An 11,950-nucleotide genomic window follows, 5' to 3' on the forward strand; every position below is an offset into this window, starting at 1 on the left:
GGCAGTAGCAGGACGAGTGTGGGCGGAGAAGACGAGGAGGCAGGTTAGGCTGCTTCAGCTGCTGTGCCGTGCCAGTGCTTCAGGGAGACACAGAGTGGCCAGTGCGGGGCGACGATGTGACGGAAAGTTGTCCCGGTCGGTACCGCAGCATCAACGGACACGCGAATCGGACGCAGACGACGTTTTAGACCACCCCCATCCCCTCAAAGGGAGGGGTGGGAGAATTAACGTTAAACCCCGATATCCTTTTACAGCCACCCCACTTCTGCCAATGCCAGCCATGATCGAGAAGGGGGCAGAGGGGTCGGGCAAAAGGAGGGGTAGGAATAACGCTGCCGGTAACAAAAGTTTGGCAGCGAATGGCAACGGCAACAACTCCTGGGAGGAGGGCAGCTCGACCTCATCCAGTGATGATGAGCATGGTAAGTCAGGTGGTAGCCTAGAACTAACCCCTTCCTCCGGACTTACTGCCCCAATAATTCAAACCCTGCACCTCACTAGTTCAGCTTTTGACCCCCCCGGTGTTTTCTGTCCCCCCTCCCAGGTAGCGGCGGTGTGAGAATCGGGCCCCAGTACCAAGCCGTGGTGCCAGACTACGATCCGGGTGAGTCCACACTATTGTTGGCGATGTGGTAGCCTCAAACTGAGCACTTGCTGTATGAGAATGACTGACTGTAGTTTACCTGATGCCTCCCCCCCACGGCCAACCGACGAGCTCCCACGGTCAGGTGGCATTCCCACGACACGGGCTTTATTTTATTATTTTAATGCTTTTTCGGTGGCTCGCGCTTTCTTTTATTATAAGGAATGGGGGGGGAGAGAGAGAAAAAAATCCAACTTTTTTTTTTCCGGTGCACCTACCGTTCAGATAGAGAACAGCAGGCGAGGAAAACGTGTTGTGTAAACGTGCCGCCGGACTTGTGCAAAGAAAATGGATATTTTTAATATGTTTATTGCTAAATATTTAGACTTATTTTTTTGTTACTTTTTCAGAAATTCAGTTTTCAATTTAAAAAAAAAAAATCTTTTTTTAATATATCATAGGTCTTTATGATGATGGCATTCCATTTAAAGAGACAGAGCCCTGAAATGATTTATTATATAGCATGTGATATAGGGTACCATAGTCTATTGGAAGGATGGCATTGCTGCTATAGGGTACACGATCCAGGCTATTCTTCCAGGGGAGGAATAAACTCCATTAGAGGCTTTTTTTTTTATTTTATTTTTTTTCCTACATCTTAGTATATAATAATATTTTGTTTCTTGTTTAAATGTTTTGTAACAAATATTCATTTTTGTTTTTACATAAGATTGTTACTTTTTTTTGTGTCTGTTTCGAATACTTGCCTAGCTCTCGCTTTACCAGTTAGGACCCTTCCAACCAGTAAGAGCCTCTGCACCGATGCAAATGTTGTAACTGGTTGGCCAGGGCCAATTGGATCACTTGAGTCACGGCCTCTATAGTGTTAATGGAGCGCGCTGCTCCCCCCCTTGCATTGTTTAGTTTGTAAGCTGTGAAGCCACCCTTTCCCTTCCAGTTTGTGTAATGGGGGGGGTCGCCGGGTCATATAGTGGGCAGATCTTGTGAAATTCTCAAAGATTAGGTGTTTTTATAATTATTTACCCTTGGTTTGTGCGCATAGGTTTATTTCATGAGTTATTTTTTTATTATTATTATTTCTGGTAAACCAACTCTGTTTCTTATTATTGATGTTTGTATAGTTTTCATGTAATTTTGTAGTCATTTGCATCCAGATGTATATAGGGGGTTCGTTAAATATATATAGTAATTTTACGAATAATCTGATCTGTGTCATAATGGAATTAATGATGGTTTTATGTCCAAATGAATTACCCATATCTGTCTATAAGGATGCATGGCTCTGCCTGGTTAAACATATAGTTTATCCTATACGTTCCCCATATAGTTCTCCAGCCCTGGGTCAGGTCACCTCTCTTCCGTTCCGCTATGGCTAGGGACTGGATCTGTGGAAAGTGAGGATGTTTGGTGGTTGGCATCCAGTCTTTATTTATTATTATATATTATTAGTCGGCCGTGGGCTCTTATATCATTTTGATCGGGTTGGAGCCTATAAATTGTTTAAATGCCTTCAGCAGGTATGTGGCAACCAGAGACGGCATATTAATAACTTTTTGGCTCATTACCAATTTTTCTGTGTCTCTATGATGTATGAAATGTGTATCATGGTAAATCTATACCTATGTCGCTGTATATCTATACCTATATCGCTGTATATCTATACCTATATTGCTATACCTTTAATATGAGACCGTGTTAATACCCTACGGTCTGGATCAGGGGTCCTCAAACTGCGGCCCTCCAGCTGCTGCAGGACTACATCTCCCATAATGCTCCTTCAGCTAAGGGGCTGGCTGAGGAGTATGGGAGATGTAGTCCTGCAGCAGCTGGAGGGCCGCAGTTTGAGGACCCCTGGTCTGGATCTATCGGCAGGCTGGCCAGCTGTGGGCCCCTAAAACTTTACATGGACATGAAACTTTCCGCTCAACTTTTTATTTGCCCATAGCAGCCACTTAAAAAGTATGTTTTATGAATTTTACATGGTGCCGGACAGTAACCGGTAAATAGGTAAATGTTTTGCTTGGGTTATTCAGTTTTATTACGTAGGACATCTAGAATTTTCTTTTTAAGATGTGGATATCCTCCATGGAAGTTCACTTTATTCATGATACACCTCAGTGTATGTGTTGAGCCGGACCACAATAGTTTCGTAGTTGAAGGGGACGGGGGGTAAACATGGATTCAGACTATTTTCTGGAAGAACTCCTTTTAATGCAGACCGGCTGGCGATACATTTCTGGGCTTTTGAAGAGCGATAGGGCTTGCTGTGGTATGGCGGCTAAAGGTTAGGGCAGAATGGTGGGATGGCTACTAATGATTCCCCCAGTTGGCTCATGAGCTTACACTTCCTTTGGTAGTTTGGGGTAATGATGAATATATTAATCAGTGTATTGATTGTGAGCATCGTCATGCGACCCTGTTCCTGGAAAAACTTTCACTCCGCGCCGCGAGTCTCAGGGACGGTTCTAGATCTGTATGAGCTTTGTCCGGGTTTGGCGTCGTTTCCGAGTAACGCTATTGGCTGAAAACTCACTCGGTTGTCTGTTTCTTGTGGAAAGTAACCTGTTTATTTCTTGAAGTGCGATACATGGAGCGTGTGTGTGTGTGTGTGTGTGTGTGTGTGTGTGTGTGTGTGTGTGTGGTGTGATATGAATTTAGCCACAAAAAAAAGGCAGTTGTCTGACCTCGGCTCGACAAGATGTGAATCGCTTCTGAATGCCAGGAACAGATTGAAAACACTTGACTGGTTATTTTGTCCCCGGAGTTCTTTGTTTTTGTATTTTTTTTCAATGTTGCAAATGTGTGTTTTTTTGTTTTTCTTTTGGCTGATGTACGATGCCAGCTATTGTTAACCACACTGTGGTGTTTTGTTAGCTGTGAAAATAAATGATTTGTGGTTATAGTTTGAATTCTCTCCTTGTAAAACTTGTGATTTCGTTTTCTAATACTTGGCGAATATAGGCATTTAATAATGAATTATATATATAATATCCAAAAGTAGGTGCTCTAGAGCTCATTTTGTGGCAGTACTACTCCCATCATGCTCATTCTAGGAGTAAGTAACTTTTAGCTCTGGTTTTAAAACTACAACTCCCATGATGCTCCTTGTCATCACAGAGCCTTGGGCTAGGCGAGCAGCATGGAAGCTGTAATCTACTTCGTTACTGGGTGGTTACGGCTTCACGCCGCCGGCTCTTGTGTATTCCTGGCCGTTTTAAATATGTGGTCGTTTTACGCGCAGAATACCGGGTGTTCCTGTGTCTTAATAATTCTACTTCCTGTGTCACGGAGGACAAGCGAGAAACACTGTAGAGTTACCATCGGGATGATCCTTATTAGCCAGAGCTGGGTGAGGAGAATTAAAAATATTTTAAATAAAAGCTCATGATTATTATTCCCGCTGATGTTCAGGGATGTGAAGGTTCCCGCGGTTCTGGTCGTATAACCGGGTTTAGCGTTTTATCTTCTCGAGGGCACCCAGGAGTTCGATAAAACTGAAAAAAGTCAAATTGTTTCCAATACAACTCAATGTAGTATTTTTGTTGCTGAACACGTTAGCGCTGCGCGGTTTAGTAGGAAATGTTCAGAAGATTGGGTTATTGAATTAGCGAGCGGAGCTAAAAATAATTTTAATAAGTGCTGCCAAATTGTGATCATATTTATGAGCTGGTGTTTGGGGGTGTTGGGAGGGCGCGGCGGCAGTGTTTTGGAGGGTGCCCCCGCGGTGTTGTCGTTTGGAGGCGGCAGCGTTTTGGAGGGGGGCCATCATATTCAACGTCGCGTTTTGGAGGGGGGGGCTCCGCGGCGGCTGCGTTTTGGAGGGCAAGAAGAAAGAGAGCAGGTTTTATAGATCGTGATTTGACACGACAAGAAGAAAAGGGTTTGTGAGGACAACGTCGCCTCCTGTGACAAAAATGAGCTAATTCAATGTAGGCATTTTCTCTTCAAAATGCTGTCCTTTGTTATAAACCACCGTTTACCCGTTGTACAGCGCCGCAGAATATGATGGCGCTACAGTAATAATAATATGCAATACACTGATTGATATTGTTACTCGAGTTCCTAAGTGATGCTAATTTCAGGCCGGTTCACGCACTCTTATCTTTACCAGAGGAAAACCTAATTGCCAAATTCTGCTATTACGCAAGTTTCCAAGTAGTTCAGATTTAGTGACGGATTCTGCAGCATTGGGGCTGGTTGTAGTATTGCAGTGCTTGGCCTACCGGCAGACAACTCCTAACTTTCTCAATGCATCCCGATGAAATCTCTTCCTCTCTATTGGCTCTGTGATTTTATTATGTTAATTATTAGCGGTTTTGGGCCATCGTACTCTGCAGTCCTGTTAAATTTTATCTGAAAATTATTGATGAATGCAAATCTCTGCAAGTTTTTATGGGTTTCTTAGGGAAGAATACGTTTCTTAAATACCCTTCTGATATTAATATTTTAATTTTACCTTGTAGTCGTATAACGCAAAGTAGTCACTGATTGGTCAGTAGGGTTTTTTTTTTTTGTGTGATTTAACCCTTTTTCGGGAATAACGAAAGGGACGCCGCTCAAGTTTCCGTAATGAGGAAGAGGATTTAGCTGACCTTCTGCGTTCTGCCCGTCTAAGTGGCGTAAATGACTGTCTTTTTGCTTGATTGCCGTTTCAAAGACTGGTTGGAGCGACAGATCTCCTGACCATCTGTGTTCGGGACTCGCTTGGGGGGGAAAGATAATATTCTCTTTATCCCAATAGAAGAGCTGAGTCATCATTTAAACAGCTCTGGGACGCACTCGCCGCTCTCCTCTGTTTTAGACGTAACAGATTTTGATTCTGTGTTTGGGGGGAAAAATAGATTTTTAAAGCCTTCTACGCAGATTTTTCGGCCATTGGTGGCTAAAGTCATTTAAATGGCCGTCTTTGAGTGTAACGCGCTGCTCATGGCGTGATAAATCACCATAGTCGGACGCACGGTGTTACACTACGTTCTGCTGCTGGCACAGAGTTGGAGGGGTTTTATATTGATTGCTATGGATACATAATTTCCTGGCTCATAATATATTCTAGCTGGTTCTCCAGATTATATAATTGCCTGCAACCTTGTCTCTGAATAATGCGAGATGTCGTTGAGGCGGCAGAAACTACAATCTTATTTTAACTTCTTCCACGGATGATGAATACGGGAGAATGTTCTCTCTGGAGCAGGCGATGTATAGGTGTAGGAGATGCGGGATGTTTCTATCCTGGGGGTAAGTTAAGAGCTCTGGAGCGGGTTAGCTTTTCCCATTTATGAGATGGCAATTTACAAAGGTATTGGAGAAGCACATCCTGCGCTTATTCCCAATGATGGAAACGTTTGGGAATGTTCCAGATTGTTCTTGCTAACTTCTAGATGTTGTTTTTTATAGTTTGACCCATTGCCTATTGTGTGATGAGGGCTCCATGCGTTGGCAAGTCAGGCGTATGAACGCTTTCCCTAAACATGAACCTAACTTGCCCAGAGATGGGTTTTCTCCACCATGTATGGATGCTTCTACTTTCTGACTAGGGACAGGAGTTCTCACTTAGTTTTCATCCAAAATGAAATTGGTTACTCTGTCTGCCTCCTCATCGGGTAGATTGTAATTCCAATCCTGTAGGCTAAGACTTCTTTCCCCCCACTCCATTTACTGAATGGTGGGCAAAATAGAAAGCTGTGGGCCCTCGGGGTAATTGTACATTCAGCGCGTGATCTTTTGTCTTGTGGATAGAGGGGGTTCTGGCTGTCGTGTTATGAGATTGTCCTTAGATGTCTTCTACAGCGGAAACATGTTTCTTTGTTACATGTTACTGAACAGCATGAATCATAGTATCATAGCTGCATGTGTGCATGTAACGCTTTCACCACTAGGTGGCAGCACGGTTATAGCAATCTGTGTTGTTGAGAGGGAGGCGCATAGTCATATTATTTCAATGGTTCATGTGGAGACACTATGGAAAACTTCTAGTGTTTCCCCTTTCCAGCTATTGGCAGCCCTGATATTCCTGGTTCCAGTGATCATTTTCTGCTTAATAGTTAGACCACATTGTAATGTTCAGTAACTGCCATAGCAGCGCATTACACTTGGGCAGTGACATTAAATTGACATTTTAAGAAACTGTGTTGGATTTTACTTTAACCCATTTAATCCACCCCAGGAGACAGTGGAGCCTTGTGTTTTCAGGGCCTGTTGCTTTAACCACATGATCCAAATCTGTTGAGTTTTCCCTGCCGTGTCAAGACCTTCGCAGATCACGTTGTTTTTACTGTACTCTTCAGATTTAAAAACTGTAATATGCAAAATACCCCAGTGCTTAGAATCTCCAGTTTTCTATACGGGCCAATAAGATTTAAAATCTTACTGACATCGTTAAAATTTGTAAACTGTTTTCCTTGATATTTTAAGATTTATATTTTAAGACTGTTTTTCTTTGTTCCTTCAGAGGTCGCTAAAAGCTGCCTGCTACGTGAGGACCTTGGCATGTTGGTGTGGTCCCCCAATCCGAACCTCTCAGAAGCCAAATGTAAGTATTTATTGTGTATGTATATGTATGTATATATATAATATAAAAAAAAAAAATTAATGATATAATGGCAGCAGCCACCTAACAACATCAAACCTCACCGAAAAAGCCATAGCAATGACCTTTGACGATTCTGACAGCTGTGACTTTTTATATTTTGTTTAAACATTTTAACTTTATGGGTACTTTTGATGGATTCATGTTTTGACCACTAGGTGGCGGTAAATAGTTGTCGTCGCCTTTGCAATTATTTACTTTTATATTTTATATTGTAAGTTCCGGGGGGAAAAAAAAGGATTTTTGTATGTTTTTAAAGTGGTCTTTTTTTTTTTTTGCATTTATCAGTGGATGAATACATTGCTGTTGCAAAAGAAAAACATGGTTACAACATGGAGCAGGTAAGGACCCTTTGTGTCTGTGTATTTAGACAGTTGTGTAAAATTTTATTTATATATACTATGAATTCATTACTAATCATAAATATTGAAAATAAATACCGCTGAAGGGACAGATTAGTATTATTTGTGAGAAATCTGCCCCTCATATGCTAACCTATAGTGAATTATCTTCCTGTTGTGTCATTATTATGTGTTTATTTTTGCGTATGTATTTCCTTTACAGGCTCTCGGCATGCTTTTTTGGCATAAACATGATATGGAAAAATCCCTGGCAGACTTGCCTAATTTTACTCCGTTCCCAGATGAGTGGACCGTGGAAGACAAGGTCTTATTTGAGCAGGCCTTTAGTTTTCATGGAAAATCATTTCACAGAATCCAGCAAATGGTAAGCTGCATTCACCAAGACGATTAATCTTTAAATATAAGTAGGTATGCCTCTTGTTTTAGGGATTGGCATCACTATATGGTCTTTATTTGCAGCTTCCTGATAAGTCTATTGCCACTTTGGTCAAATTCTACTATTCCTGGAAGAAGACTCGCTCTAAAACCAGCGTGATGGACCGCCACGCTCGCAAACAAAAACGAGAACGCGAGGAAAGGTAACGATTAACTTTTTATCATTCCTGCTTGGCAAGCTCCGTGCGACTTCCTTATTATGCCTTGTCTGAATCTAAGGTTTATGTAGCTACCTCAAGCAGGACCATTTTTTTTTTGCGTTGGGGGAATTGCATTTTTTTTTTTTTTTTGGTGTTCCTGGGGGCATTACGGCGTATCGCAGCAATTAGTCTTTCGGTATTTTCCAGCTGTTGTAAAATTGTATTATATTTCATGTCTGCCCAGGTTAGGTAGATCCTTACTGAAGGGCAGTGCAAACATGGCAGCCTCTGTGGAGCTCTTGGACTTGAAAAGGCATGTTCACCAAATTTTACATTTACACGTATTATTAGGAAAACCCTGGACTATCTCTTTTTATTGTGATGATTCCAAATGTTTCCCTGCATTTGTTGGTTGTCTTCTAATAGTTTGAATAGGTAACTATTTGGTTGGGCTTATCGTAGCTAGCTGGACCGACCTGTCCCAAAAACGTATTTTTCTAAGTAGGTTCCATTACTTTCTAGAAAAAAAACTCCAAAGAGTTGGCGGCAGTAATTGTAAATCTGGTTTGATCGTTACTTGAATCTTTCAAGTATTTAATGTCAGATCCTTTCCCTCTCCCTGCTATGTTTCTTTCAGTGGGGATGAGATGGAGGAAGCCAATGGAAGCAACGCAATGGAGATTGATGCAGAACTCCAACCAAAAGAACCCAAGAAAGAGGTATAAATCTATAATAATCTATTATTCTGGAACCCTTGTATTGGACTCTCATTTGCTATTATAAATCTTGTTGCTTTGTACTTTTTAGTTCAAGATATGTCAATTATTCTTCTGTATGTTAACAGGTTCCCAAAAATGACACCGTGCCTCACGTGAAAAAAGAAAAACACCCATCGCAGGCTAAAAACCGGGCCAAACGAAAACCCCCAAAGGGGATGTTTCTCTCCCAGGAAGATGTTGGCGCGGTTTCTGCGAATGCGAACGCTGCTACCACCGTGTTACGGCACCTGGACATGGAACTCGTGTCTATAAAGAGACAGGTAAATGACCCCTATAGATATTTATGGGCCATAATGGCACAGGGGAATATATATATATATATATATATATATATATATATATATATATATATATATATATATATATATATATATATATATATATATATATATATATATATATATATATATATATATATATATATATATATACACACACACTTCTGCAGTTGTGCATGTGTGGTTATTAGGTAGGCAGATATGGTTGGTGTGGTGGGGCGCTTTCTTTTTTCTGACGGTGTTTGCCTTTTTCTTTGATCTTCCGTTCATCTATGTGGTTATCCCGGCTCTGCTTTTATTAGCTATAGGCTGCTGCTTTGCGTATCCATCCATCCATTAATCTGTCCCTTTCCAATAAAATGTACGCATGCCGATTGTAAGCATGTACCGCGGTGTTCATCTGTAAGAGAGGTTGTAAAGGACGTGTTCTCTTGCAGATTCAGAACATCAAACAAAATAATAGCTCTCTTAAAGAACAACTTCAGGGTGGAGTTGAAGAATACAAGGTGGCGGAGGTAGGCTTTTGATGGTTTTGTTGGTTCGTATTTGTATTATTTGACTCTTATGCGTCTTAAAAGCTTGAGATTTTGCCACTTGGTGACACGGGACCCCAAATGTAGTTTGCAATGACTTACAACGTTACGATGGTCTTCAGCCTATGCTTTATCCAGGGTCATGCTGTATGACAACGCCAGCTTCCCAACAGTAATTTCAAACAGTTGTGGGTGAAAGGGAATGAAGAAAGAGAGTTTAGAGCCTTGGTTACTGTCACAGTACGTGACGCAGAGTTATCGGTTGGGAAAAGATTGAGGCTTTGATAAGTTATCCCATCTGCTGTGTACGAGCTTCTCCGTTCCCATATAACATCAGTTTTTATTAATTAGTAGAGGTTCTTCCAACCTGCTCTTAACCTCTTAAGGACAATGAATTGTGAGCCTGTACATGTACGGGCTTTGTCATGAAGGGGTTAAGGTGGCCCTAACTGCAGCATGGATGCGTGAGATATGTTTGGTCAGTATGGCCTTCGACTACTAATTTAAAGGAAATGTTTGAAGATAATAGAGCTTAGGAAGCTTATGATCGGATCCGCTACTATTATCAGAGGTATTGGGTTTGTTTCAAAGCAAATCGAGTTCCCAGTAATGGTTTACAGCTGCGTGTTACACCAGCTAGTTATCATACTGACTCGGGCCAACTGATAGTACGTTTTATGTACCAAGAAGAAACGGAGAATTTTTTTTAAAACATTTTTTATAAATTTTTTTAGGCTAATCAGAAGTTTAATGCTCGTTGGACAACAGAAGAACAGCTTCTTGCTGTGCAAGGTAAATAAACAATCATTTATGATTATCAATCATTATGATGCAAATATTTTCAGACTAACTTTTCAGACTAATATATATATATATATATATATATATATAAAATATGTGCACATTTTTTTCATAGGTGAACCTGTTTTTCACACAATTTCTTTTCGTTCCACAGCCATCCGTAAATACGGGCGCGACTTTCAGGCCATCTCTGACGTGATCGGAAACAAATCCGTGGTGCAGGTCAAGAACTTCTTTGTGAATTATCGGCGGCGCTTTAACATCGATCAGGTGCTGCAAGAATGGGAGGCAGAGCATGGAAAAGCCGAGGAGAACGGAGACTGCCCCGCAAAGCGTATAAAGCTGTCGGACACGGCTGTGAAAACGTCTGATGAAGAGGATGAGGTAAATGTTGATGAGGGAAATCGAAATGTCGGGGGCTTCTTGGAGGCCAAACTCTTCCTTTGGGAGAGCGGAAAGCTGGTTGGTGGTACCTTTTATCTTAATACAAGTACCAAATTTGTATTCTATAAGCTCATTAGCTAATGAGGTTTAGAATATTGGCAAGATGTAGTTTATATAATTTCTGAAGGAATTTTCTATTTTTTAAAGCCTTTTCGGTTATTTTACAAAATGTATTTTTACTGTCTTCCGCGTACACTTTTTTTCCCTTCACAATAAGCTAATCTTTGTTTTTCTTAGGCTTCTCCCCTTGATATCAGCTATGCATCTGGCTAAGTAAAAAAGGACAGAGAAAACTCAAAAAAAAATTTAAATAAAAAAAAAAAAAACTGCCCTGATGGACGAACGAACAGACGGAAACAGAAGGAGTTTTAGTTTAGGCTTCTCCTCTTGATATTAGTTATTCATATGGCTTATAAGAAAAAATATTAAAATAAAAAAACAAAAAAAAACAGCTGTGACGGACAGGTGGAAACAGAAGACATTTTTAGTGTAGACTCCTTTGCTTTCTTAGGCTTCTCCTTTTGATATTGGTTATTCGTCTGGCTTATAAGAAGGAAACAGAGAAAAAACGCCCCCAAAGAAACTAAAGTGAAAAAAGGACGAAGAGACGGAAACAGAAGACATTTTTAGTGTAGACTCCTTCACCTTTGTAGGCTTCTTCTCTTGATATTGGCTATGCATCTGGCTCATTAGGGGGAAAAAAACTTTTAAAAAAACACACAAAGAAAAAATTGACTTGACGGATACAGAAGATATTTTTAGTTTATTCTACTTCATTTGACCGGAATATCAGGTATTACAAAACCTCACCCAAACACCTTCGTCATCTTTGTGGATGAGCAGCTATTTACCAAAAAGGCAAATTCTTCCAGGCCGTGTTTGAAATCTGCCTTAATCATCTCTGATATCCACACACTGCTTCCGCCGTTCGCTCGGAGTCTTCGGTATAATAATCTCCAGTCTGCAGACGCCAGTAACGCCCCGACGT

At 41.0% G+C, this 11,950-nt stretch overlaps 1 protein-coding gene across 1 annotated transcript; it reads left to right on the forward strand.

Annotated features, from left to right (window-relative positions):
• The first annotated feature begins 71 nt into the window (after positions 1 to 71).
• RCOR1 (REST corepressor 1) lies at positions 72 to 11,550 on the forward strand. The gene is made up of 13 exons (XM_053475596.1): positions 72 to 422; positions 545 to 604; positions 7,053 to 7,133; positions 7,479 to 7,531; positions 7,755 to 7,916; positions 8,012 to 8,130; positions 8,372 to 8,440; positions 8,765 to 8,846; positions 8,972 to 9,166; positions 9,622 to 9,699; positions 10,452 to 10,509; positions 10,673 to 10,902; positions 11,200 to 11,550. Exons 1-13 carry the CDS (start codon positions 272 to 274, stop codon positions 11,233 to 11,235), a joined length of 1,374 nt encoding a protein of 457 aa, XP_053331571.1. The 5' UTR covers positions 72 to 271; the 3' UTR covers positions 11,236 to 11,550.
• Positions 11,551 to 11,950: the final 400 nt, after the last annotated feature.

Source organism: Spea bombifrons, chromosome 9, assembly GCF_027358695.1.
Source record: "Spea bombifrons isolate aSpeBom1 chromosome 9, aSpeBom1.2.pri, whole genome shotgun sequence".
Classification (NCBI taxonomy): Eukaryota; Metazoa; Chordata; class Amphibia; order Anura; family Pelobatidae; genus Spea; species Spea bombifrons.